This window comes from Acanthopagrus latus, chromosome 7 (assembly GCF_904848185.1).
Source record: "Acanthopagrus latus isolate v.2019 chromosome 7, fAcaLat1.1, whole genome shotgun sequence".
NCBI lineage: Eukaryota > Metazoa > Chordata > Actinopteri > Spariformes > Sparidae > Acanthopagrus > Acanthopagrus latus.
In genome coordinates, this window is record NC_051045.1 from 7,956,191 (window position 1) to 7,983,341 (window position 27,151).

Below are 27,151 nucleotides of genomic sequence, written 5' to 3' on the forward strand. Positions count from 1 at the left end.
TGAAAATGACCCGATACTGTGTTCAACAGCAGAGAAAATATCTTAAATTTTATGACTTTTCCTAAAGTGACCCCAGTATTAGAAAAGGGGAAACTTTGCCTTTATTCATATTTCCATGAAAGCCGTGTGGGTATAAAGTTTGTCTTCGAGTCATTTTTGACCCAGCAGTTAAAATCACAGTCACAGAGTGAGATTGATCTCAGACAGAACTAAAACTTTCTTGTGCAGGTGTGCGTCACCTTTCCACGACCCCGTACACAACTTCCAAAGATCAAAGTTAAAGCAACTTCAGACACAAGCATCAAGGCCCAGGTTACTAACACTTGTACATTCAGAGTGTAAACATGCTGCAGGTGACAGAACCCTCAGTTCTCTCTGTGCTGCAGAACACAGGCCTGGGACCAGCGGGTGAAGGAGGTGATTGGTCTCCTGTAGTGGTCGTGGGCGCCCTGTCAGATTGACTTGTTGGTTTATGTTGATCGCATTTGACTAATATTGGAAATGCCTTCAGTAAATTGCATTCAAAACTGCTTTCTGCAAATTGTTGATACTTTCTTGGGTTATACGAGTACTATTTCTTGATAAAATATTGTTTACCACCTTTGCAGTACCTTAGAAAATAATAATAATAATAATAATAATAATAATAATAATAATAATAATAATAATAATAATAATAATAATGAAAATCTACTTTAGTAAAGAAAACGTACATGACAGCTGTGTTGAAATAAAATTGAGTGGTGGTCATTGAATGAATGCAGTCTTTCTGCACTGTAAAAAGGGAAAACTATGATATTCACGCAGTTTCTGATAAATGACAGGTTGTTTCTTCATGCAAAATAAATCTGGCATTTAAAATGAAATGAAATTGCTTTATTTTAGATCTTCAGTGAGGGTGGGTCATTTTTGACCCGGACCCCTTTACAGGGAGTGAATACAGAACGTGAACACAACAGGAGGGTTCAATTCATCAGGACAGAGACCTGAATGATAATGTTTCTCCGTAACTGCAGAAAGTTTGATTCATCAACCTAAAATGTTCACAGCTCGTTTATGCTGCCCCTAAGTGGCCAAAAGTCCCTCACAGCTGCCGCACAGAAACCTTCAGTTGGAACTATTTCAACGTAATATTTCAAGCTGCATCCATAGAAGACAATGCACCATGAAAACATCCACCACAATCACAAGATGTGCAGTGTGTCTCCCCTCTACTTTATCCTTGTTAAAATTCATGAAAACTGTGCGAGCTGGAGTTCGCCCGACTGACAGGCACTTCAGCAGCCAGCTGACTAAAGGTCCTCTCGCTCAGGCTTCAGTGATAAACTGAGGAAGAGACGAAAACAACCTCGGATTAAGGTTGCCCGCCTGTTGCCCTTTGCTGCGACCCTCTCGGCGCTTCAGTTTATTCAGGCCTCCATGAGCTTTCCTTTTTCCACATTATGCCTGGCTGGGTCTTCACTCCCAGCCTCTCCTCCACCCACTGTTTATTTAAGTCTTTCACTCAATTTCACTTCACTCCCTCTTTCTCTCTCATCTTCACTCTTAAATTGCGAAGGGTAATATTAATGCCTGGCTCGGATAATCCTCAACATATCTGCAGATATAAGGAAAACACTTGATGACATGACATGCAAATCATCACAAACAGCTTCTGTTGGACATGTGCTGTATGAATACACCCACACACACACACACACACACACACACCACTTGATGACAGCCATTCAGTGTTCACTCACGTACATCTAACTGAGGGAATTTTTCTTTTCACACAGATTTCTCCATCGTTCATCAATACATCCAACGCTTTAACGAGGTGTCTGGCAGCAAGTCAGGTGAAATACAGGAGCTGTTTTGTTTGTTTTTTTTTTCTGAATAGACAAACATAGAACATTGTGTGAGTTCTCCATTCACTACTGTATTATCCATTATCATGAATAATTATTGAATAATACTTCAGGTATTATCGAACACCGTGTCTGCTTGTGACTTGTCCTGTCTTTGCGTTGATAACCTGAAATGTGCATTTGCTGCCTTGTGAAATCGGAAGCCCTCAGTTACACGTCTGACAGGCTGCCGGTTCTCCTATTTTGGTCCTTGTCATAATAATCATTAATCCCCGGATTAATGTTGTTCCCCGTCGACTCCTGTGTGATCTCTATCTTTGAAAACACCCGAAGCCTGATAAGGAAATGCTTAGCGACTAAGCAGGTAGGCAGAGGATCGCAGCCTGGATTCCATGCACTTCTGTTGGATGCCTGAGGAAATGAATGTGTAGTATTCATTTTTACTTTGTACGCAAGGTATTGGACACGTGTACTACAACTGAAATGATTGTGAATTGACGGATGAATAATCTGCAACTATCCTGGTAATCGATTGTGTGGACTCGTCCTTTTCTGTTTAAACTTGCCAACAGTGTCTTAAATATGATCTTGTGCTGCTTTTCTCTGTTTTAAAACGTTGTAGGTAGAAAATCTTTTGTCATACAAAACTGGCAATTTGCCAACGTAACCTTTACTTACTTTGACATTTCAAAAAGGACAAATAATTGATTGATTATGAAAAATAATCATCCAGTGCAGCTCGTACTTGTGCATCTGTATACAACCTGCTTTTTGGTATTGCAATGAACATGATGATCAACTGTTATGTAATGATGTGAGCACACTGTGAAATTGCTTTGACACTGACTTTTTGCAGTGAACGGGTTCAGAATAACAAAGAAGGGGCAGCTTTTGTTCTCATCACAGCATGGACATAATACATAAGAGGTACAGAGCAACTTCTGCCTCATAACCTTCATTTAGCTGCATTGAATTTCTCATATGTCGAGATAAAGGGTGTAACAACTAAGAACATACTACTAGTACTTTAAATATAAAAGAGCAAAAACACATCTTACAATGATAAAGGCACGTTCTCTTATTATAAAATCATTACTGGGAGAAAAGGTGTTGATGCTCCATCTTGATAATTTACAACATCTTAGAATAAAGCATAGATACCGTAATTGATGTTAATGAGCAAATTAGCTGGAACAACTGGCATAATGTAATGACAATCGTAAGCAATAAGAAAACTCATACATAAAGAGAAACACTGTTTGCATGTATGCCATTTTTGTTCAATCTTTTTTTGTGTCTATTTGGGATCTCTGTGCCTCACTTTTCCATTAGAGAAGCCAATGTCTCTGTCAACACGCACAAAAAGCACAACAGGGATACGTTTGACATTCCTGACATCTGCTGGTGGAAAAAAAAAAAGAAGAAGCCCATCTACCAAAGGCATCACTCCCTTGAAGACCACCTCGTTTTTGTTTTCACGTTACAAAAAGGTTCTTAAGTAGTATCCCAAGCCCATAATTAACAGACATTTTTAATTTTTTTTTCTTATTTTCTTGGCTGGCTTTGTTTAGCTGTCATCCGTCGGAGATCTAAGACATCTGGGGTGATCATCACGCAGTTCGTAGTAGACTTGCCGGAGGGGAAAAGCACCCCAGATTTCCAGTGTAAACCAGTCCCAGTAACTACCCAGGAAGGTAGGTTTCATCATAAGAGATCACTAACTGACATGTTTATGTCATTGTATAGTCACCTAAAAGAGATGCATAACAATCGATGCCTAACTGACTAAAGAAAACAAAGAAAAATTGACTGGCTTAGTTTCATCTCACTATGTTTTGAATTATGAACTCTTAAAAATCAGATGAAATGTTTTTGTGCATCCTGAAGGGAAAATAGCTGTTTTCAAGGCCACAGTGAACGGAGATCCAAAACCAGAGGTGTCATGGAAACGAACTAAAGGGCTGCTTTCAAACAAGGACAAATTTCGGAGTAAATATGATGAATCCACTGGAGAGCACATATTAGAGGTTAGTGACTTCATTATTTCATAAACAGTGAGGAAATACGTTGCTTTCTGTTTTGTGAACTCAATCTGTGCATCCGTTAACTTTGACTTTCCACCTCTTATTTGTATTTCTAGATTCACAAAGTGACTTCTGCTGAATCGGACACATACAAATGCCACGCTGTGAATGAATTTGGCAAAGCTGTCTGCACGGCAACCTTGACTGTGAATGACGGTAAGAATTGTTCTGAACATGACTGAATATCTATTTTCTTGCGGGTTAAGTTTATGGCAGTCTGGCCATGTAATTAACACTGACGCTGCTTTTTTGAAAATTGCAAGCTCTTTGGGTGATTTCACTTCTAAAACGAGCACAATAGTTTTATCTGTCTTCAAACCAAAGTACGGGCGTGGAAGACATTAACTATTTGAACTGAATTTGTTGCTTTTAGCTTCGACAAATCCTTCAGATTTCAGGAAACTGCTGAGGAAAAGGTAAGGAAAAATTATAGCCCTGATATATTAAAGATATTTCTGCTTATTCATGATTTTTTTCATTAATTCTTGTTCTTTTATTGATATTTATCCATACCTTCAGTAAAGTGGAGGAAAACCAACCAATTCTACCAAATGGGGAAACCGAAATAAGATTCTGGGATGCAATGTGTAACGCTGACAGGAGAGACTATGAGCGCATCTGCAATGAGTTTGGTGTTAAAGACATGGAGGCTGTTCTCAAGAGACTGGAGGAGAAGAAGAGGGAGAGGGCAAACAATAAGTATAAGGTATGTCGGAATGCTGTTTTCAAAGTAAAAAATTAAATACAGTATGTATATTCACATTGGTTTGAATCAGAACTGTCCTTGGACAGCTTTCCAAACATGCACGATAAAAAGTAAATTTGAGGTTATCTTTTCCATAGTCACGACACATGAGCTTAATATCGTCTGTAACTCCTGTGTGTACTGTGTCAGGATGGCGTGATCCCAAGCGATCCCTATGATGCAGATGCAACAGAGAACCAGAACCTGAAGAGTGCTGACAGGGCGAAGGATTTCAGTGTGACGAGCCTGAGGCAGAAGGACCCACGGCTGAATCAGATCGATGTTGAAGAGTTCAACCTCCTCAACAGAGGGCTGAATCAGGTGGATGAAGAGGGCCAGCTCGTCCTTGCAGAATATAAACGTAGGTTTAAGAAACGTTCAGGAGCAGCTGGGACTGAAAGCTGTTGTTAGTTGTCCATGTGTGTGTTCAGTCTTTGACAACGTTTGTTTATCAAAACAGTTCCTTCAGAAAGGTCCCTTTCATAATGATGACAACCATCATAGAGAGATTTCTTTCTTTTCGACCTATATTCAATTAAATACAGCTCACGTTGCGTCAGTCCCTCTCAGAGGAGCTTGTGCCCAGAGAACTCAGCAGCATCTCCAGATGTTGTTGAATCAACCTCTACAAGTGCAATTACAATGAAAGTAGCTCTTTCTGTAAGGTAGGAACTATATCTGGATGGATATTGTGGATCGTCAATGGCACAATCATTGCTTTTGTGCATTGACAAACATTGGACTGTTGAAGCTTGGCCTATCCTTGCTCATGAAAGAATGCCCTTTTTCAATCACAATCATGATCCCATCATCAGTTAGCAATTTACCTGGAGGTTTTTTTTTAGCATTTGGCAACTTTCTTGCACCAGTTTTGATCCTATCCCAACTTGTCTGAAAAGTATTGCTGGCATCAAATGAAGAAAAACACATGTAGTTACAAAAATCAATGAAGTCGATGAGTTAAAACATTAAACATACATTTTCTTTGTAGCGTTTTCCAATTGAGTGTGCTGTATGTCAAAAAGGACCTACAAATATCTGTATTGCATTCTTATTTTGATCATCATAACTTTTTGGAATCAGGATTGAGGACTTGTGACTAAAGCTGAATAGACCGCGAGGGTTCACTGACTTCTGACTTCTGTGTGTTGCTTTTTAGTTTCCACTCTGGACTTTGTTATCAAAATTCAGGAGGTTACTGCTCAAGAAAGAGAGGACGCCCTCTTCGAGTGCATCCTGACACATCCACTACCCAAGGTCAAATGGATTGGCAAGGGCAGCGCCCTGGAGGACGGAGAGAAGTACAGCATTACTGTGTCGGACCACAAGCTGATCCACAGGCTGCTGATCAGGGACTGTGAGCCGCTGGACAAAGGCATCTATTCAGCTGTGGCTGGCATTTCAACCTGCAGTGCCTGGCTGGTTGTGGAAGGTAGCGCCTTATAGTTTGACTGACCGATAACGGACCTTTTTCATAGCAGCCATTTTGACACTAAACAGTAGGGCAGACACAGGTGTTAGCAATGATAGTGATTAAGAGTCAAGGTGCTGCTTTTGTGCATGTTGGCTCAACAGAAAGTCTCCTCTACTCTACACTGGACTGAGCCTTAACCAATTGTCATAAATAAAACCTTCTATTTCATGTCATCAATATGGCGGTCATGAAAAAGGTCTATCGATTGGTCAGTGTGTGTGCTGTAGTAGAGATGCAAGGATCAACTGGCCAGAAGAGACCAGAATCGTCCGGTTCACTGCTCGATCGGCCCTGACCGGCCAGCAGCCGATCAGTGTCAGACACAAAGTCTCTCGCCGTGTTTTACAGTCTCGCTTCCATTCGCTTTTCTCTTCTCCTCTGCTGCCTGTCTGTGTTTCACAGCAGGACCAGATAAGAGACAGGGTTGTTATTTTAAATGATAACAATGTGCGTTGTTAAATCGCCCTGATCTGATGCGAAAAGGAAAAAAGACTTTTGAAAAAAAAAATAATCAGAATTGGACAGGAAAATTGCAATTGGTGCATCTCTCTGCCAAAGTGATCCTAATCGCTGTCGTAATTAGGAGCTATGATTTTAACAGCTAAATAAATGTGATTTATGTGTCATGTATATTGTATTTCGTCCTCTAAGCTGACAGGGACCCTGCATCTGCTGGTAAGAAGATAGCCCGTAAAACTACCTTGGCTGGCGGATCAAGGGTCGACCTTGAGAAAGTGGCCAGAGAACAACAAATGAAAAACCGAGAGGAGATTGAGAGGATTTTAGCATCGGTGAAAGCAAAACACGGGGAAGGACAACTGAGAGACGGAACGACAATAACCACCGGTGGGAGTGATGGCAAAATAAGTGCAATCACTGGATCGGGTAAAAGCAACAGAGCGGGAAAGGACAAGACGAGAGGGAGCGGAGGGAACTCAAAGAGCAGAAACTTAAAAGGAGACGGCGCAGTAATGACTTTAGATGATGTGGCAGAAGAAGATCTGGTAGTCGACGGGCCAAAGAAAAAGAAACACAGCAGATCTGGCCAAGCAGATTTTGACAAGGTAACAGGTAAAGTCGATCTATGCCTAATGCATTCTCACCGTCAACACTGCAGTGAGTAGTCAGTGGTGGTTGTGTTTTGGTTGTTGTTGTTTTCAAAAGAGTAGAATGGATTCAAGTTTTTTTAAGATTTGGATGCCAGTCTGAGAGGTTAAAGCTAAACTATTTCATTCTAACTGATAAACCACAGATACAGACGAAGAAGGATATTCTGAAGAGAATGAGGAAGTCAGTGGATCTGCCAGTGACTCGAGATGCATAACGAATGGTAAAGGGACGGGATATAGAAAAATTGGTAAGAAAATGTAGTCAGCTAACATCCACACTTGTTTTATCGACAGTATTTTATTTGGGTAATTCTTTGTTGCATCTTTGCAGGGTCCAACGGCAAAATTGTTGATGTGGAAAACAATTTAGCAAATGAAGTGGCTGACTGGGAGGGAAATAAAGACTCTGCTGGGTCAGTCAGATGCAATGGGGAAAAAAAGAAGGTGCACTGGAAGCAACATACATCTGGTGAGAGACAACAGATCGGCTGCACGGGTGTATAGCAGCATATCGCAGTTACCTCTCGAGATTAGTCAGACTTGAATCAGACGTGCTGGGTGGTGGTCACGACAACAGAATCTGATGGAGCGTCTGAAACACTGCTAACATAGCAAAACCTTGATGTAGCACGATGATTTGCGAACAGCTGCCAGAACGATCACAAAAACCCCTTTGTGAATTTTTTGACAGATAGTACGATTGCGATATGATTCGAGATTGGTGGGGATGATCATTTTTTGCATCAATATTGTTAACTATTAAAATCAGAATGGTGTGACACTTGGTGGTGTCTGTTCAAAACAAACATGTTTTATTACACCTGGAAGCACTATTTGTAGGCCAAGGCACCTCTGCAGCATGGCAGTACTTTAATATAACAACATTTCACCTTTATTAAAATATTGATGTTTCTGCGATGTGGACATTGCAGCTGGCCATGTTGCAGTTTTTACAGTATTTTGATTAACTGTGCAGCGAGACATGTCCTGTCCCAGCTGCTCTGATCTTTAGATGACAATATTTCATTTTAGCAAATAAAACTGCTACGTTCTCGTGTTCTGAACTTACTGAAGACCCACTGCACACAACCAAGTGTATGCAACCTGAAGTCTGCCGCTCTAATACAGACCCAAATGAACCAGCAAGTGAAAATGAAGATGAAGCAAGCAACAGTGATGAGGAGGAGGAGGAGGAGGAGGACGACTCTACAGGCCGGGCCACACGTTCACGTCGCTCCAAGCGAAGTCAACAGCAACAGAAAGGACTCAATGGTAAGAGACAAGTGCGTGTAGGTGTAGTTTGGGTTAACGGACAGAGAAAAAAAAAAAGTGTTAGGATCTTTTGCCACCTGAAGCTGTTCATGTTGTTCCACAGCATGTTTTTATAAGTGCAAATCAAGGAAGTTAAATTTGTGTGTTTTGGTTAAAAAGGCAGTTTCTGACTAAATGTCTGTTTACATCTGTTCACTCTGAGACAGTTTAATGGTATCAAATTGGGACAAATTTAAATTATTGTGTGTTTAAAGTTTAATATTTTGACATCAGGTGAAAGCACAGGTCCCAGTGAACACAGCGAGTGTGACGAGACCGAAGAAGCAACTGGCTCTGCCGCACACTCGAGGCGTAAAAGACACGGCCCGCTGATCGAGGATGCTGTGATTGGTAAGTGACCCAAAAGTTGCCATTGCTGAATCACAGGAAGGAGTCCAGCTGCGTCCAGCAGTCAAAGTTATTGTATCAGCACTACTTTGAGACTGGAGACTAGAACAGCAAGATTTTGGAAGAAGAAAACGCCGATTTGTCAGTATTGTCTGGGTTTCAAACTCACTAAACATTGCAATCCCTGCAGCTAGCCTAGTTTATAGTGAATGTTAACTCATGTTTGCTAGTTTAATGTTTTCAGCGTGATGCTGGAGATACAGGAAATGTTTGTTTTTGCATCAGCGCTCCACAGATAATAGTGAGCACTGTAATAATGTCCTTTGTAATTAGAACTGGCGATGTTGTCACAAGTTTAATAGCCGATTGGAAGATATCATCAGCATGGCCTCCCTAGTTATTTCCCAATTATCACAATCACAATCCCTGCGTGTCGTTTATCACGTTGCTCATGTTGAGCTGCTTGTTTTGACGCAGCGGGGAGCCTCTCTAGGAGCGGAACTACCCTGCAAATCAATTTGTTTTGTTGTCTTTATTTGGTTGACAACCGTGAGTGTTCCTGACAGATCTGCATTTGGCTAGAGAGTGTCAATTTTATGTTAACAACACCATGCATGTTAAATTAGAAATGTGTAGCACAAGAGTCAGAGGAGAGAGCAAAACAACCCCATGCAGAGACTGAGGTCTGTCTAAAGAAGAAAATAACTAAATAATCTAAATATCTGAAAAGAAGAATTGGCACAGTTTAAAAAAGTTGTTTAAACATTACACTCTGAATCATATTTGCTCTTTGATGCAAGTCAAACTACACGTAGTGCCTCCCTGTTCTCCGTTAGATCCCGGGGTTCAGTTCATCTGCGGTCTGTCTGATGTCAACGCGATCATCAATGAGACTGCTGAGTTAACATGTAAGCTCAGCAGCGAAGACTGCGAGGGAGCGTGGTTCAGAGACGGCAAAAAGGTTAGTCGAAAAGGTCAAACTCATCATTTTCTTTGCTGCCATGTCCGTGTCAAGAAAGCACATTATGGCTGCCGGCTGATCTGAGGTCACATAAAAACACCCATTGTTTGAAAAAGTGTCACACATACTCCCCAAAATCTGTCTAAACATCTTCATTGGTCATGTATGTTCACAATAAATGAATGTAGTCTATAAATCATGTGTTGTGAACACAGTTGCATTTGAACCAAAAGTAGCATTTTTAACAAGTTTCTGCAGATTTCCTGTCTGGGAAGTGAAGTAGGTGGAACCACCATTAAATGAAAACTTAAATGAAAATATTTTTAAGATCTTCGGGTGGCTGTGGCTCAGGGGTAATGCGTTATGGGTGCAACTAAATTATGTGCTAGTGAACCCGAACAAGGACAAGATTGTTTCTGTGACAGTCAACCATCAGTAAATGGATTCAACCATGCAAAAATAACATGTCTACTCTGGCGCAGTCATTAAGGTCGCTCTGCTTTGCTTTCAGTAAAAATGTGAATAACAAATACACTCAAATTTGCTGTTGCTCACTTTGTTTAATTTAATCTGTCTGCACCTTTTCCTATTCAGATATCCCCAGATGACAATTTTGCCATCACTAAAGATGGTGCAATTCATAAATTAGTCATAAGTGGCTGCAAGGAAGAGCACTCTGGGAAATACCGATTTGAGGCGGATGGTCGTAAAACAGAGGCAGTGATCAACGTCAGAGGTTTGGACTTTGATGATTTCATGATAACAGTGATATTTTAGAAACATCGCAGACATAACTAGATAAATAATGTATTTACAGCCACATGTCAGAATAAGACCCCCCCCCCCACCCCCTTTTTTCCCCCCCAAAGATCCCCCAAGAGTCGGCCCTGAAGACCTAAGTGATTTCATTGAGCCCGTGACAGTTAAAGTGGGCCACAACGCCATCTTCAAAGTGCATTTTGTCGGCCATGAGCCGATAAAGATTCAGTGGTACAAAGAGGGAGAAGAGCTGCAAGATGGCACCAACACAAGGATCGAGAAATCTGCGAGTCGCAGCCGCTTGCTCCTGAGCAGGTGCCAGAGGAAGGACACGGGAGAGATCAAGATCAAGCTCAAGAACGAACACGGCTTCATCGAGGCAATTTCGCAGCTCATTGTGCTCGGTGGGTAAACAAAGGACGATGCAGCAATTTAAACACAGGAAAATTACCCACATATTCTTTCTTATGTTCTACATAAAACAATAATAAAGAAAGAAAAATCTAGGAAATCCCCAACATCCAATTCATTGAGAAACTCTAAACATATGCCAAATGATGCGATTTGTGCAGCTAGCTGAGCAGTGAGAAGTACTTTGCTCTTGTAAAAAGCTTTATAACAGCAAACTGCAGTGTCCTTAAATGCTTCATAGCTTGTGCAAGTAAACAGTAAAAAACAGGTGAAGGGGATGCCATATTTCACTGAGCCCCATCTGTGCCTGGACAGATTTAGGTACTTATTTTCCAAACGCAGCTCCCTAACTATCACATGATTGACTTGAAGCAGAATCCTGCTTTGTGATAACTTGTCAGATTAAAGATGAGTTTTGGAAATACACTTCAGAGCCTGACAGAAGTTAGTAAGTTCAGACTTCTGCTGCATCTGCCGCTGCTGCCGGCATCACAACTGCCATACTTCTCACCGTTATTATCTCACAGTGGGAGCAATGTGTCCCAAGTATACATATATTATTCGTCGTCTCACGTAGGAAGGGGTTTTCAAAACTTCAGATGACACTTTTTTTGATGTTTCAGATAAACCCACTCCACCACTGGGTCCTGCGGAGGTAACAGAGAACTCACCGATGTGTATTGAATTCAAGTGGAGGCCGCCAAAGGATGATGGTGGCTCTCCGGTGATCAACTACGTAATGGAGCGACAGCAAGTGGGACGCAACACCTGGAAGAAATTAGGGGAAATCCCAGGTGTGCCCAGCTACCGCGACACAAACGTGGAACACGGGCGGAAATATTGTTACCGCATCCGGGCAGTAACTACAGAAGGCACGAGTGAGGTGATGGAGACTGATGAAATGCAGGCCGGCACGCTGGGTAAGCCAAACTGGTAGCTTTGAGCGTGATATCTGCCAGGTCTGACCCACTGACTGTATGATGTCCCACAGACAAGGACGTGAACATTTCAGCCTCTCTATATCTATTTGTAGTGGATTCTTCTAGCATGTTGTCCTGTCACCTCTGCTGCCTGATCAAACCAACAATTTTGTGGGTCCACTCAAGAGGCACCCTACAGACTAAACATGGCACAATCACAGGCCTGACACATGCAGAAAAAAAAATAAAAAAAAACAAAACACATGCACACCTGTGAGTTATATGAAGCTGAAGTTTCCAACTGCATGTCTCTGGCCTGTCGGAGAGACAGATGTGTTGACAACCACTGTTTTGTAGACGTTCCCTCAAAAGAAGTTTATGTTCACTGTTCAGTTAAGAGAGCTGCTCACCATTTCCTCAGTTTGAGTCCCTGTCTGGTGTGCACATATCAGAGGAGCAGCTCATTTATGCCAATTAAGAGCGTGTGCAGCAAGTGAGATAAATACCAAATGAAATATGAGCAGAGTGCTTTTCCTGCCTTGTCATGTCCACATGTGTCTTGTGAAAAAGAGCCATTTCATTTTGAGCAGATTCTCTGTCATTACTGCCCCCTGCTGTTCTCCATCAACCACTGGACCACTCAGACATTGCTACTGGTCTACAGTACACACTCTCTCTAATAACAAGTCCATCAACATGTCTTATCAACTTCACAAAACTGAAAAAAAAATGTTTGATTTGGAATGACTGTCTAAAGAAACAGGCTGCAAACTCATAGAGAAATAAAAAAAAATGTTGCATTTTTGATAGACTTGTCAATTAACTAATCAATTAAAAAGAATTCCAGTAAAAGTAAATGATAAAACAATATCAAAAATAATGATTGACCATGACCAGAATAGACATGTGTAGATAATTATTCATACAGAACAGTGTCAAAGTCAAACTACTTGAGTAAATTTCAGTCTCTGTCTGTCTGACTGTTTTGTGTCTACGTGTTTCAGCTTTCCCCGGCCCTCCAGCACCTCCGAAGGTGGTCAGCGCCTATGACGACTGCGTCAACATCTCCTGGGACTCACCAAGTAATCGAGGAGGTTCGCGCATCCTGGGCTACATCGTGGAGAAACGCAAGAAGGGGAGTAATCTCTGGACCGTTGTCAACGCCTTGGATGAACTCATAAAAGGTCTGTGTAAAGGTCTATTCGACTGTAGTTCTACCAGACGGCACTGAAAACCACAACAACTGATGTTGTGTTGTTTCTCTGAAATTCCAGAGAAGAAATATGCAGTGAAAGATGTGGTGGCAGGTATGGAGTATGAATTCAGAGTTACTGCCATAAACCTCTCAGGAGTGGGTGAATTCAGCAGCCCATCGGAGTTTGTTTTCGCACGAGACCCAAAGAGTAAGTGTTGCAGCAGCTGGCCTTCATTTATAAGAAACACATTGCAGAAATTACATTCATGTGCATGTTCAAATTATGTAACATTAAACAGGTTAAATGCATATATTTCACAATAACTTTAATAATACCTATCAAATTTGAATATTTGGTATCTCGTGACTTCTGATTATTTGTTCCAAAGAGCCTCCGGGTAAAGTTACGAGCCTGAAGGTGACAGAAACTTCTTACAGCCACATTGTCCTGACTTGGACCAAGCCTGAGGACAGACCGGGGATACAGGATGAGGCGAAGGGATATTTTGTTGAGATTCGGCAGGCAGAGTGCATGGAATGGTCCCGCTGCAACACCACCCCCATCATCACGACATCCTACAGTGTGAAGGGCCTCAGGTCCATGGACACGTACTGGTTGAGAGTGATAGCGATCAATGATGGTGGAGAGAGTGCTGCTGAGGAGCTGCCCAACTACGTCACAGCAATGCCCTCACCTGGTACGTCACCAATATTATTAGATAGCTTATTCCACTATCTAAAAAGGAGTTATCCATTGTCTGAAGCACTTTTCATCGTTCCATTCATTATTCCAGTGAGGCCAAAGTTCACCAACCACAACATGAAGAGTTTCAGGGTGGTGAGGGCAGGAAACTCTGTCAGAATCATAGTCAACTTTGAGGTGAAATTTATACTTATTAACATTCTGATGAATTGTGAAAAATAAAGAGGATGATGTGTTCAGTCCTGAAAAACTGTATCACTAGTGTCTCTTTTTGACAGGCCTCCCCACGGCCAGTCATCATGTGGCTGAAGGACAACGCGCCGGTGACAAAGCGAGTCACAGTCAGTAACTCTGATGGCTCGTCCCAGCTGCTGATCCCGTCCTCTGAGCGCTCTGATTCGGGCATCTACTCCATTGTGGTGAAAAATCTCGCAGGACAGGAGACATTCAGTATAGAGGTCCGGGTCACAGGTAAAGCTAGACTTCAGGAAGGTATACCATCTTTTGCATGTTTTCATGGATCAGCCAGTAAAACTGCGTGGTTACAGATGATCCAAAGCCTCCCGGACCGGTAGAACTGGAAGAAAACGTGCCCGGCACGGTGACGGTGATCTGGGAGCCTTCTCCTGATGAGAAGCGCGACGACCGCCTCCACTACACCGTGTCCAAACTGGACTCTACCAAACGCACATGGACCACGGTGGCCGACAGACTCTTCAATAACAAGTTCACCGTCTGCAATATCATGCTCGGGAGGGAATATAACTTCAGGGTCTACGCCAAAAACGACATGGGCATATCTGCACCCTCAGAGTCACCAACCTGGGGGATGGAGAAGAAGAAGGGTGTGTTCTCAAACTACCCCAAAAGCCAAATAATAACTCCTTCAGGAAAAATACAACCTTATTGTTTCCCCTCTCTTGCAGAAAAGTTTGCGGTGAGTGTATCGACCGGAAAGGACTGCGATTTGCGATGCGCTCCGACCTTCATCGTGCCTCTTAAGCTCCACACCGCGCCCAAAGGCTACGAGTGCTACATGAGCTGCGCGGTGAAGGGAAATCCCCAACCTCACGTCACGTGGTACCGGAACCACATCAGCCTGAACACCAACACCAACTACTACATCTCCAACACCTGTGGAGTCTGCTCCATGTTGATTCTCCGCGTAGGCCCCAAAGACATGGGAGAGTACACCATCACGGCAGAGAACGCCCTTGGACGGGCCGAGTGCTCCACTGTCCTCAGTGTCAGAGGTGAGGGAGACAAACCCACCTGACTTTAATTCAAATGATCTTTTAAAAAAAAAGAAATGCTAAATCATGTCATCTCTCTTCCATACAGAGTGAAGACACCAGGCAGCAGCACAGTACAAGCAGTATTTATTTAAAGGTTCAGATATCTAATCCTTGATGTTTGTGCACTCCTCCGATGTGACACACCAGTGGCGATAACAAAAAAATGAGATATGGAGTTTGTTGGATTGAGACTGATATGAAAATAAATAAATTTCTCAAATAAAAAAAAAATGCATTCCTGACTTAAAATGTATTCTTACTGTGTTTTTCCCATCCAGTGTTTTAAATCTGATAATTAGGTCAGTGAGTTCTGATTGATCAGCTGGCAAAAAATAATGGAATTAACAAAAGTATTTTTTTTAAAAAAGAATATAGAATATTTATGTGATGAGCTACTACAGAAATATCACAGCAAAATATAGCTTTATCATTTTACAGCATTCAGCAGGCTTGTCATAGTAGGAAAAGCACACATTCAATTAAAGTATCCTAGAAAAGCTGTTAGTGTAACAGTGAACTATCATGCACATCACCAACCTGAAACTGAAGCAGCTAAATATCATTCAATCATCACTCACCCCATTTTGTTATTTCCAACAGCGGCGTTCTTCAGCCCCCTGTCCTGCATGTTCTAGACGTTCTCCTGCTCCAGCACACCTGAGTAAAATGATCAGCTCGTCATCAAGCTCTGCTGAAGCCTGATAGCGACCCGCTCATTTGAATCAGGTGTGTCAGTGGGACCAGGACTGAAGAAACAGTGTCCTACTGTGAGCCACTTAGTCTGTATTGATATTGTGTTATTTACTGCACTCCAAAGCACACCCTGTTTTGAAATGTAATACAGAGGAAACATAACAGAAGAAATGTAACCAAAGTGGATTTCTGCTGCTATAAATGTATTTTTAGCTTGCTGTTGAAACATGATCAACAGGAAATGGTCTATTTTTTAAAAGCCCTGCACACCAACACACATTTTTTAAATTAGACCTAGATATAAGTTGGGTGGGAGGTGATGATGTCAGCTCATGGGATGGATGGAGTTCAGAGTTCACCTTTAACTATGTGAATGTGCACGATCAGCAACTCAGGGAGGTATGACGGTGAAAACCGTTCTGTGTTCTGCCGGAGTCTTCATGGATCCAGGCAGACAACACACAGGTGTGATCAATAACATTAACAATGGCTCCATTCCATTTAGTATCACAGTCATGTCAATGACAGAAAGTGCACAATACCACAGCCCTGGTGCGACCTCACCTAAATGGAATGTGGCCATCATCAATGTTATGAATTCCACTTGTGCTTCCTCTGCTTTTGACAAGTTAAAATGTCTGCCATGAAAAGTGTGTATGGTCTGTGATTTGGAATATGAGTGGTTGTATGTATGAAACTCTGTGACAGACTGCCAACTTTTCCAGGGTGTGTCTGCTGATCGGCCAGCAGGAGCAAACTCCAGTCCACTACAACCCTGGAGAAGATCAATGTATGGATTAATTTTCATCAAGACACAAGTGGAACTGATCCATCATGGAAACAACAAGGACCCAATCCCCCATTTCTAAATATAAAATTGTTAACTGACAAAATAATATTCAAATACAAACAAAGTGAGACAAAATGAGACTCGTATGCAGCCCTAGTTGGCAGTAATTATAGCAGAAAGAAAGAAATGCATTTCTAATGACCATCATTATAAAGAGTACATTTTTAGGTAAATAAACTCTACCAACAGAATTAGTAATAATTTTGACGTTATGACTTCAATTTATTGTCCTGCAAACCATGATTAGCACGCTAACCAGCAAGCCCAGACCCAACCCAGTCCCAGCTACTAGTCTGAACTGCTAACTGCACAGCTAACTCAGCTAACTAGCTAAAGGCAGTTAGCGATACACCCCTTATCTGTTTTGGGTATGAAGTGGCCAATTCCAACATATTGCACCTCTAATCAAGAGTTGCAATTTTAAATGGCCTAACATATATATATATATATATATATATATATATATATATATATATATATATATATATATATATATATATATATATATATATATACCCCCCACACACACACACACACCATACCACCTTATACTTATAGAGTGGTATTTAAGCCCTTATCAGGAGTAATAAGAGATGTACTCAAAGCAGCAAAGGTCACGAAGATGTTAAAACATGACCTTTAACAGAAGCTCTGCCTTCAGCCTGTCAGTGTCAGAGCTGATGGTGTAGTATTGGTACAGAGGCAGACACGCTGAGCGTCATTGATTCATAAGGTCACAGCAAATTAATCTTGGACTGGCAGCCACGCGGCCTCCTGTCAGCTCACGCCTGCGGGGCCGCACGCAGCTCCGGACGTGTGGATCTGCCATTAGATGACAGCAGCGCACATGGCCGCAGAGAAGCAGCCACTCCCGGCGGTGGCAGCCCCCGGACCCCGCCCCCCTCTCCTCCTCTCCTCCACCGACCCCCTCCGCCCACTCCTCCTCCTTTCCTCTTCCTGAGTGGACGAGCACGCTACCTACGGTCCACGCCTCCCTCCTCCGTCTCCTCTCCTGCTTCTACCTCTTCATCAAACAAGTCGCTGCTGCAGCCTCTCGGTACTTTATCGAGCGCTCATTGAAAGCGGCCGGATCCGTGCGTAAAGGAGCCTTCCGAAGCAAAACTAACACCCGCCGCTCACGCACAGCGCACTTTCTATTTTTTCCCTCTCTCTGCCCGACCAGAACATTGTGTCCTTTCCTCTTTTCTTGCGGGGAGGATGACAGCCAAGCATCGGAAAGGGAAGAGCAACCACAAGCACGAAGACAACTTTTTCAAAAATGAGGTCGCGGAGTCGGAAGTTCGCGGCGGAGCGAACAACTACACGCTGCTGCTGGTTCTGTTCCTCATGATCGTGATCGGCGGCGCCGCCGGTGCGTGGTTCTGCTTCCAGCAGCACCAAACTTTAACCTACTTGACGGACAATCTCATGGGCATGCAGATGAAAATAGTGAAGCTGCAGGCCTCCCACGAAGAAATGCGACAGTCCAACAGCAAGGTAGGTGATTTAATGAGGCGGTCGAGCGCAGCGGGATGAAATCACCTGTGATCTGCAGCCATCAGCACGCCTCCTCTGGCTGCCTGATCTCACGATGAATGCGCCACAAATCCCCCTCACACCTTCAACCAAATGAGAAAATAAGAGGCCCTCACCACATGCCCACAGAGCCCACAGCCAGTCACTCACAAGTAAGGGAAAGTTAAGAGCTGCAGCAGGCCCTCGGTCAGATTTCAAGCTGCCAGCAGCCCTCACTGGAGGGACGACAAAACGCTGCTATTTCTAACATCCTCACAGCTGCCAGCCTGTTTTTTGCACTGTGGTTTATTCTTGCCCTGCTGCTGCTGCTGCTGCACAGGCTTGGATACAGCAAAACCCGTTCAATATCAGAGATCTCAGTGGAAAGTGTTTTTATTTGTGTTCTGGTACCAAGTGGAGAGCAGGCTGGCAGAGCAGGGGGAGCTGAGGGATGCTGCCAAAATAATAATAAACAAGACAGAAGTGTGCCAGCTGCTAAATTTAGTGTGCGATTTTGATACTGAACACCAGTTCAGAGGTTGTTTACGGGCCGTCGGAAAGACTGAAGAGGAGCAGGGAGTGTTTGTTGCTGATGGGACTCAACGTGGGTTAAAGGATGAGTTCACCCCCAAAGCAAAAAGTCGGACATAACGTGGTCGCCCTCGTGCCGATGGGAGGTTGGGTGAAGTTTTGTCATCCGCAACACATCTCTGGAGCTTCAGTGTGAGACCGGAGTAAGACAGGGCTTCAGCAGAAGTGGATGGGGACAGAAAACACTAACCGAAAGAAAATACTGAACGGCTCCATTAGCCCCGAGATCCCAAATTGATTGGAAAAGACGACATTTAGACACTGGACGCATGGTGCATGAGCACTACAGCACCTAAAGTGAAGATTTCAGCGTAAGAAAATAATCTAAATTAGATCTTTTAAAATTAATTTGGTTTCTCAGGCCTTCTGGAAACTTATTACATTCCATTACATTTTAAAACAAGTCCCCATCTATATCAGTTGTCCAGGAGAACGCTGCGACACTCGCTGTGTATCAGTTCAGGGTGTGCATCCTTCGAAGGACCCGGCCTTTGCGGTCTCCAAAGGCGAATCCTTCGGAGAGACCTTGTTAACCGCGTCAACCATTGTTAAATGGGACGGTCTAGCCTTTGGATCATTTCCTGGTTTGCGTCACCAGATGTTTTACCCTTGTGTCATGATTTCTGCCGCCCACGCCCAATCTACGCCATGCGATGTCACTATTTTCTCTCTTTCTTTCTTCTTTTTTGGGCGCACAAAGAATCTTGGGATATGTAAGGCCACGAAGGATGGTAGCTGTGCATCCTCCAAAAAGAGGGAAAAGAAGGTTGCATTTGTGAGGTGCCTGTGGAGTGGCCTTCAGATGCAGCCTCTGAAGGATGCAGACCCTGAAGTGAGACACAACAGCTGTGTTGCTTTGGCGCTCCAGAAACATTTGGTCGACTACGAAACTTCATCCAACTTTCCATGAGTAGATGACGACGGCATGTTCCTTTTTTGGGTGAACTTATCCTTTGATACTGTGTCAGTGTAGGCCTCCATGGAATCACAGCTTATAAAGATATCCCTTTAGTTGTATGTCTCGGCATGTGTCACTTCAAGCTCAGGTTCATGGCTGCTCTCGAGCTCCGTTCCACTCCACCTGTTAAGTCAGTAGTATTCTAACTATTTCTAAGTTGCTGCAGGCGACCGTAGGAGGAAGAGCAAGTCTTTTTTTTTTTTTTTTTTGCACAGGCAAAGCAAACCCACTCCTTTCCTTTCTTCATGCAGCTCCACCTTTTGTTTCAGCCAAGCAAATGTGGCCAACAGCTCTGCCAGCTCAGTCTTGTTAGAGAAATATTTCCTGCACCAGCAGTTTAATTGTTATTCTGTGACTCACACGTTTTTGTCAGTGGGGTTGCAAAAGTTTGACTGACCCGATGGTTCTTTATGCAAATTCAGTATTCAGTTTTGCTCTCTGCGACTTCCTGCAAGGAAGTAAGCATTTAGAGAACCATCCATACATTATCAGGCCTGCTGTGATCGGCTGCTTGCAATATCCTGTGACCAATTCCAGGGTTGAAGACAGAGAGAGGAGAATATTTTATTTTTTTGTGATTTGCAAGAAATGAATGAAAAGTTAAACTTGAGTCTATGATAATGATCCTGCAGCCCCATGCCTGTATCATGGGGCTGCAGGCTGAGTATTGTTGTAAAAAAAAAGAAGTACCCAGAAATCGTACTTGAGTAAAATTAAAGATATCCTATTAAGTAAAAGTGAAATTCACCCATTGGAATACTACTTGTGTAAATGTTTTTTTTAAAGTGAATGTACAGAAAGTAAAAAGTAAATGATATATTTATTTACACACCAATTATAGGATCTAATGGTCAGAATTTCTGTGATTCAGAAACCATATTTTTGCAGATAACGTCCACAAGCTACGTCATCTGCAAAGTAACTAAGTACAGTGCGAGTAACTCAAACCAACTATTTTAGTCGAGTAAAAAACTTCAATATTTGTCTCCAAAACATAGTGGAGTGGAAATAAAGTAGCAGAAAATGGAAATATTCTAGTAAAGTACAAGTACCTCAAAAACTGAAACTCTAGTAGATGTACTTAGTTCCTTTTCATCACCCGTGCTGATCACTGTAAAGGTTTAGATATGTAGAATGTCAATATTGAATGTTGAATTTAGAGAAACTGCTAACTGTTGCTGCTGTTACCTAGTTAGCTCAGTTAGCTGTGCAGGTAGCGGCCCATATTACGTATTGTACCTTTTTAAAAATTCTGTGTTTGTTTTATGGACTTGAACACCTTATACTGTAGGGGAAATCTACTTCCTGAGTATACATGAACATAAAAGCATCTTCAAAGTTAGGTCACATAATATTTCTGTGATAAATGTTCTCTACTTGTTAGAGTCGAAGCACCAGTTCAGTGTTCAATGCCAGCTTGACTCAACATCCCTCCTGTATGTATCATTGTAGCATCATATTTCCGAGAGCCTTGAGACCCGCCTGAATACCCTGGAGGAGTCTTACGCACTGGCCCAGAAACAGGTGGGCATGGCGTTGGCTACAGCTGAACAGCTCCGGACGTCTGACCTCCCCGCTCAGGTGCTGTCGCTTCACACTGAGATGAAAACGCGCCTGGCAGAGATGCAGCAAGCCACCGTGTCTCTGGAGCAGCTGAGCCAGCTGCAGACCATGCTGAAGGGGAAGAGCGAGGAGTTCGAGGGGGTCAGGATCCAGGTGGAGAGCCTGGCCACACTGAGCTCCGAGCTGTCCCACAAGGTCGAGGAGCTGGCAGGCAGCCTGGGAGAAGCAGAATCCAAGCTGGACGAGCGAGCCGGACACGTCGCCGCACTGAGTGCCACCCTGGACGGACAGGCCGCCGAGGTGCTCACGCTGAAGCAGCAGCTGGAGACCTACCAGGCCCGGCTCGAGGCCAGCACGCTGGAGATGACTACTGTCAGGTAGGTTGTGGATCTGTGGAGAAAATAGCTCAAATGCTCTGACCCATAACTTTATGTTGACTTTGTCAAAGCCCTGTTGGCTGCCATTGTCTGCGCATCCCTGGACCGGTGTGTGTTAGCCTCATATTCATGTTGTAAGATTGCCCTCATCTGTACAAACATATCTATTGTATCGATGACCTTTTTTTTTGTTTGCGTAATACCTTCTTTGTCTCTGACTCGGCGCTCTTTGAAGCTTATGCAAACATCACAGAAACAAGGTTCACAGGCTGTCGTTGCACATGTCAGAATGGAAGAAAGCACCCGTAATGAAGCCAGGAGAATATTTTACAGTGGTTAATAAGACCAAAAAAAGAAAAAACACAATTTGAAACAGATACATGTCACTAAGTGTCTTCTGTCTTGCAGAGAGTTGCTTGAGAGTGAACAGTCCCAGCGGCTCCAGCAGGCCAGCCTGGAGGAGCAGCTCAATACGGTACGTCAGAGTCTGCAGGATCAGAGCTCAGCAGCCCGTAGTCTGACCTCTGGCCTCGGGGCTCAGTTGGAGAACATGCAGAAGCAGGTTAGCCAGGTAACCGACGATCAGACTGAGCCTGCTATCCGGAACCGTAATTGAGTTTTGGTGTCACTTCATTCCCCGATCCGGGTTGAACGTGCTTGATTTGCGGAGCTGCATGTGGCGTTTCACAGGCCTGTAACCAGACTACATGTAGGTTTTCCCTTCACGTGAAATAAGTCACTAAAAAGACTTGCACACAGTTTTAGCAGCAGTTGTGTAGCATTAGATTATACTTCAGCTGTAATGGCAGCTCTTGCCTGACGGGCCTGAAGACACACACTGTCAGCGCACATGGTCCCTTTACTATTTCTGTCCACCGTGTGCCCGCGGGGAGTTATAATGAGATTTTCATCCCATTAATTTGACGGAACTAATTGCCTGGCATGGATTCTCTGATGGAGTCGCATCTACACTCACATGCATTACACTGTAGCTCCCTGTGTTGTGTGTTGTTACCTGGACGTCCAGATGGCAGACCTGCCCAGTGTCTGCGCTACAGTGAATTAATCTACAGTCAGCCACTATTTTCTCGATCAGTAGTTTTGTCTAAAACATTAAAGTATTTAAAAAATGCTCATCATAATTTCCCAGCGGCCCAAAGTGACCTCGTTTTAAGTTGTTTCTTTTGGCCGACCAACAGTCCAAAACTCAAAGACTCTTCAATTATTGTCATGTATGACCAAGAAAGTCAGCAGATCCATTTATCTAAGTAGTTGGAACCAACATTTTTTTTTAACTATTAATCAATCATCAGTTTTACTTTTTTAACTGTTCTTTTGATGGACTAATCAATTAGTTGGGGCTCTAATTTTTACTTTTCCTCATATTAGCTGGTAGGAGAATCTCAACCTCCTGCTGAGCCTGAAGATGAGACCGAGGAAGAGGCAGCTCCCGCAACTGAGGAAGAGGCAGCTGCAGCAACTGAAGAAGAAGAAGAAGAAGAAGAGGCAACTCCTGCAGATTTAGAAAAAGAAGAACCTAACCCAGAAGAAGAGGCAGAGGCAGATGAAGGAGGAGAGGCAGCTCCTGTCGAGCAGGAGGCCTCTGTGACGGACGACGCTGCTCCCGCAGAGGAGGTCGAGTCAGTCCAGAAGGATCAGATTGATCAAGACGAGTCGGGCGCGTTATCAGAAAAGGAAGAAGAGGACCCAACATGGACACCAGCAGACGAAGAAGAAGTAGTAGAAGAAGTAGAAGAAGAAGAGATGCCCGAGGAGAAGGCATCTGAAGGAGAGACGGTTCAGGAAGAGCCAGCACTCGAGGAGAAGCTCAGCGTAGAAGAGGAGGCGTCAGAAGGGGAAGAAGAACAGCAGGACGTGGCAGCTGAAGAGGAGGCAGATGAAGAAGAAGAAGAAGAAGTAGAGCCCTTAGAAAATGATGACTTAACAGAGGACGAATGTAAGCAAGAATATAAGTAGAATGCTTTTTGAATTCTACCATAAATATATCACCACACCTAAAATAATCTCGTTCTCTTGTGTTTTTACAGAGTGCATATCACCAGTAAAGGGACTTTATTCCACACCGGACACATCCACCAAGGAGAACAGGAAACTTGCTCAGACGAAAGTCACGGTCTACGATATGACAAATGCTGTAGGGAAGGCATTATTGATCGCTGTTGTTTAGGTGCAGTGTTCATTATGTGGTTTTTAAAGGCAGAAGAAAATGAGTCACCACTTTTGGGAGTTGGAGCTGAAACCTGTACCTCGGAATAGCAGACGGCTGTTGAGTTAGGAAGCGAGTACTTCAGGGTTTACCTGCCAATAACGACCTCAAACGCCTTAATCCATACAAGAGAATGACTGTCTTTCTACAGAGCGTCTTCCACTCTTCACAACTCACTTCCCTTTCTTTTTTTTTAAATCGAGATCTCTGTACTAAACTGGAAAAACTAAAAGCCAATGAAATAACACGATAGACTGTTTCTCAATGCACTTGAAGCCATAATCGATGTCTGTCTGTGTTTCTTTATGTGTAACCCTGCCTGGAACGATTCATGAGACAGTATTTCAGAAGAGAAAAAGAAACAGTTGCAGGAGCTTAATGAACCCCCAGTTTACACAGGCAAAACTAAAGAGCTAGCAAAAAAAACAACAAAAAATATCTTTCATAAGACAAACAAAGAATTCCTCAATGTTTTAAAGGAAGTGTACGGAAGCCCCGAGAGGAGAAAAAATATATATTAAAGTGTGATTGAAATTGTTTTTCTCACCTGTGTTTATGACGACAACAGCAAAAATATGTTTCCAGTATAATCTGTCTTCGTTCTCTCCATGTTCTTTTTCATTTGTGAAACAAATTGGGAGAAAAGTTTTACCAGGAGTAAGAAGTGTTGTTGTCATACTTTCTTCATGGGTGGTGCAGAACATGAGGGACACAGAACATTTGCAGGTTTGAGGGGACAACCGCATGTTTCTGATCGGTTGTGGCTGCAACTTTGCCCTCAAACGTTCACCAGCGTTGAATTTGGCCTCACAGGTGAATGCAAATGCTTCATTTGCCCCATTTTGCCCCATAGAACGAAAGTAAATGTGTCCTCAGCCGTAAAAATAATCGCCGCCACCTGTTTTCAGATGGACACGAACGGAAGAAAGAAAGATTTGACAGATTAATTTATTTTACTGGTTTATTTGACAGGGATGGTACATGAAGGTATCGTTAAATTTAGATAAAGTGCAACCGATGCGGTGTATGTCCCTGTCTTGCGTCGTCAAACACAATGCAGGAAACAGTTTAGGTCAGACTTACGCTTTGGCTACATTCAACACGTGACGTATGCAGTGAAATGATCTTTAAACTACACCTGCAGCTCACGTGCTACGCAAGGTGTGTGAGCCACAGGTCAAAACAAGATGGTGACCATTAGTTTATGAGACGCTGTGAAACTTTGAGTTTGTGTGATATCCGTAAGTTACCAAATGTCTTTTATTTATTTTTTCACTTTAATCATTTCCCTGTCAGTTTATCCTGTCAGCTGTTATGAAAGAAACAACTCTCAAACCCACACTGCTAACTCATGGCGCTCAGGTCTAAGTCATTCACTGTATACCACAAGTGTAATTTTGATGAAGTAAATTACAAAAAAAAAAAAGGAAGACTGGCCCTTTTTATGCCTGAAGAGTGGATCTTTGTGCTGCTACTCTCACGCCTGGTGTGGCCAGTTTCACTGATCATACACTGCGTACGTGACGTGTTCAGTGTAACCAGAATTTTAGAGATTAGATCACCTGAGGTTTTTTTTTTCTCACTTGCCTCTCAAGGCTTCCACAGAAAAGGACTGTAGATGTTTTTTTTTTTTTACTTTTTCAAGCATATATGTGCTATGTGCTTCAGTTCTTAAAAACTGGAGGTTTGCTTGACATAGTTTGGCTAATGAATGTTTTTTTTTTTTTTTTTTTTCCCCACTGAATCCAGCTCCAGTCCGACCGAACACACCTGTAGTACTGTCACGTACAGTGGTCCAAAAGTCTGAGTCTTTTACTAAGAACCGTTTCAAAAGTACATTATTTAGTTTGCATTATTTAAAGCTGCTGTGTGTCTTTAACACTAGCTAATATTTCAATTGTCACTAATAATGTTTTGAGTGACTTTTGCACGTCAAGCACTTGTTTTGTAACTTTCAGAAGAGCTAAGCGAAGCACCTCATGGACAAATTGCTCTCCAGTTAGAAGAACTATCGCAGTGTCGATCAGCAGCTCTGTTTGGAGGGATAATGTCCTCCAAAACAATTCTCCTTGAATTGACACAAACTAAAGATCAATACATTGTTTTAGCTGTTACACCAGATCATTTAATGACAAAACCAGCATTTTGACGAATGGAAACCAGATTCAACCAGTAGTCAAACACTTACACGTGAACCTAACAGAAGGACTTACTCACATTGCAGAGCTCCTGTATGTCAGAGTTTCTAGGTTTAGGTTGTGCAGGAGAGGAGACTTTAAGCAGGACGCTGACTGTTGACACGCATCAAAACTCTGCCAGGACTGAAATCTAGAGGAGGAGCAGGAGGTCTTCACGGCTCTTATATCCACAGTCACAAGACCTCAACCCTGCCGTAACATGTCTGGGAACATTAGAAACAAATAACAAGCAAAACATAACATCACAAGGCTCTCTCTGAGGTGCTCTACAGACAACTGGAATAATGTGAATGATCAAGAAACGCTCTGATGCAGACTGCAAGCTGTGATTAGAGCAAATATCTGATATTTTGTTTGCTGGCGTGCAGATGTTTGTGTAGTCACGCTTCACAACTGTGGAAAGCCTCGAGCGATAAACGGTTCTACTCAGTTGTTGGTAGTAAAGTAAGACTTTTGGACGTCACTGTATATTTTCACTAAGCCTGATGTTCACTTTTACAATATGCACCGTTTCTCACCGAGGCGTCGGTCACTGTCAGTGTGACACTTCTCTTGTTGTCATGTTTTTAAAATAAACCCCGCTTCTTTCACTTTTCTATACTCGATTCTGTGCTGTTGTGTCTTACACTATTTACATCATATTCCATCATTGGTGCCTGCAGCTGTATGTGGATATTTATTAGGATTAAAATAAGCAACCCCACCATCCTGTCATTGTATGACAGAGATTTATACTTAAAACTTCATCAGTGTCTGGTGATGTTCTACGTGTGAAAAGATCACAACCAAACATAGGATTTTGTCAAGATTTGTTTTGTCAAGATTCATTTTGGTATTTGTGATTTTACTGGACAGTCAGGAAAAAACAACACAAATGTGTGTCTGGATTCAAACTGTGGAAATTGGAGTGGAGTAATGTGGCGCTCACTGTATGGCCCTGTTTTTAAAATGTGATTTATTGATGATAGCAAAAGTAGGGATGCACGATATAGATATATTCAAACTGATATGATA

General features: G+C 42.7%; 2 protein-coding genes across 3 annotated transcripts; both read left to right on the plus strand.

Moving 5' to 3' along the window:
- Window positions 1–3,999: 3,999 nt before the first annotated feature.
- Window positions 4,000–16,950, plus strand: LOC119023373 (immunoglobulin-like and fibronectin type III domain-containing protein 1). The gene is made up of 22 exons (XM_037105260.1): window positions 4,000–4,090; window positions 4,308–4,350; window positions 4,454–4,640; window positions 4,830–5,040; window positions 5,839–6,111; window positions 6,805–7,224; window positions 7,406–7,510; window positions 7,594–7,731; window positions 8,391–8,534; window positions 8,808–8,924; window positions 9,758–9,882; window positions 10,477–10,618; window positions 10,752–11,045; window positions 11,676–11,972; window positions 12,977–13,156; window positions 13,247–13,375; window positions 13,557–13,865; window positions 13,962–14,047; window positions 14,149–14,341; window positions 14,419–14,715; window positions 14,797–15,123; window positions 15,212–16,950. Exons 3-22 carry the CDS (start codon window positions 4,518–4,520, stop codon window positions 15,214–15,216), a joined length of 3,915 nt encoding a protein of 1,304 aa, XP_036961155.1. The 5' UTR covers window positions 4,000–4,090; window positions 4,308–4,350; window positions 4,454–4,517; the 3' UTR covers window positions 15,217–16,950.
- Window positions 16,951–17,663: 713 nt separating this feature from the next.
- On the plus strand, window positions 17,664–26,735 carry LOC119023365 (FK506-binding protein 5-like). Of its 2 annotated transcripts, none has more exons than XM_037105232.1 (5): window positions 17,664–18,205; window positions 21,225–21,712; window positions 22,121–22,283; window positions 23,102–23,669; window positions 23,761–26,735. In XM_037105232.1, coding segments are annotated over exons 1-5 (1,500 nt in total). In that variant the 5' UTR covers window positions 17,664–17,926; the 3' UTR covers window positions 23,763–26,735. The 2 variants fall into 2 exon arrangements, with proteins under 2 accessions (XP_036961127.1, XP_036961128.1); XM_037105233.1 differs by having other exon boundaries at window positions 17,667–18,205; window positions 22,121–22,187.
- The last annotated feature ends 416 nt before the right edge of the window (window positions 26,736–27,151 follow it).

Coding starts and splice junctions, on each gene's coding strand:
- LOC119023373 (XM_037105260.1), top strand. CDS start 4,518: ATGTGTAACGCTGACAGGAGAGACTATGAGCGCATCTGCAATGAGTTT. Junction 7,511..7,593: donor GACGGGATATAGAAAAATTG/GTAAGAAAATGT, acceptor GCATCTTTGCAG/GGTCCAACGGCAAAATTGTT. Junction 11,046..11,675: donor TTCGCAGCTCATTGTGCTCG/GTGGGTAAACAA, acceptor TTGATGTTTCAG/ATAAACCCACTCCACCACTG.
- LOC119023365 (XM_037105232.1), top strand. CDS start 17,927: ATGACAGCCAAGCATCGGAAAGGGAAGAGCAACCACAAGCACGAAGAC. Junction 21,713..22,120: donor CTGGAGATGACTACTGTCAG/GTAGGTTGTGGA, acceptor TCTGTCTTGCAG/AGAGTTGCTTGAGAGTGAAC. Junction 22,284..23,101: donor TGCAGAAGCAGGTTAGCCAG/GTAACCGACGAT, acceptor TCCTCATATTAG/CTGGTAGGAGAATCTCAACC.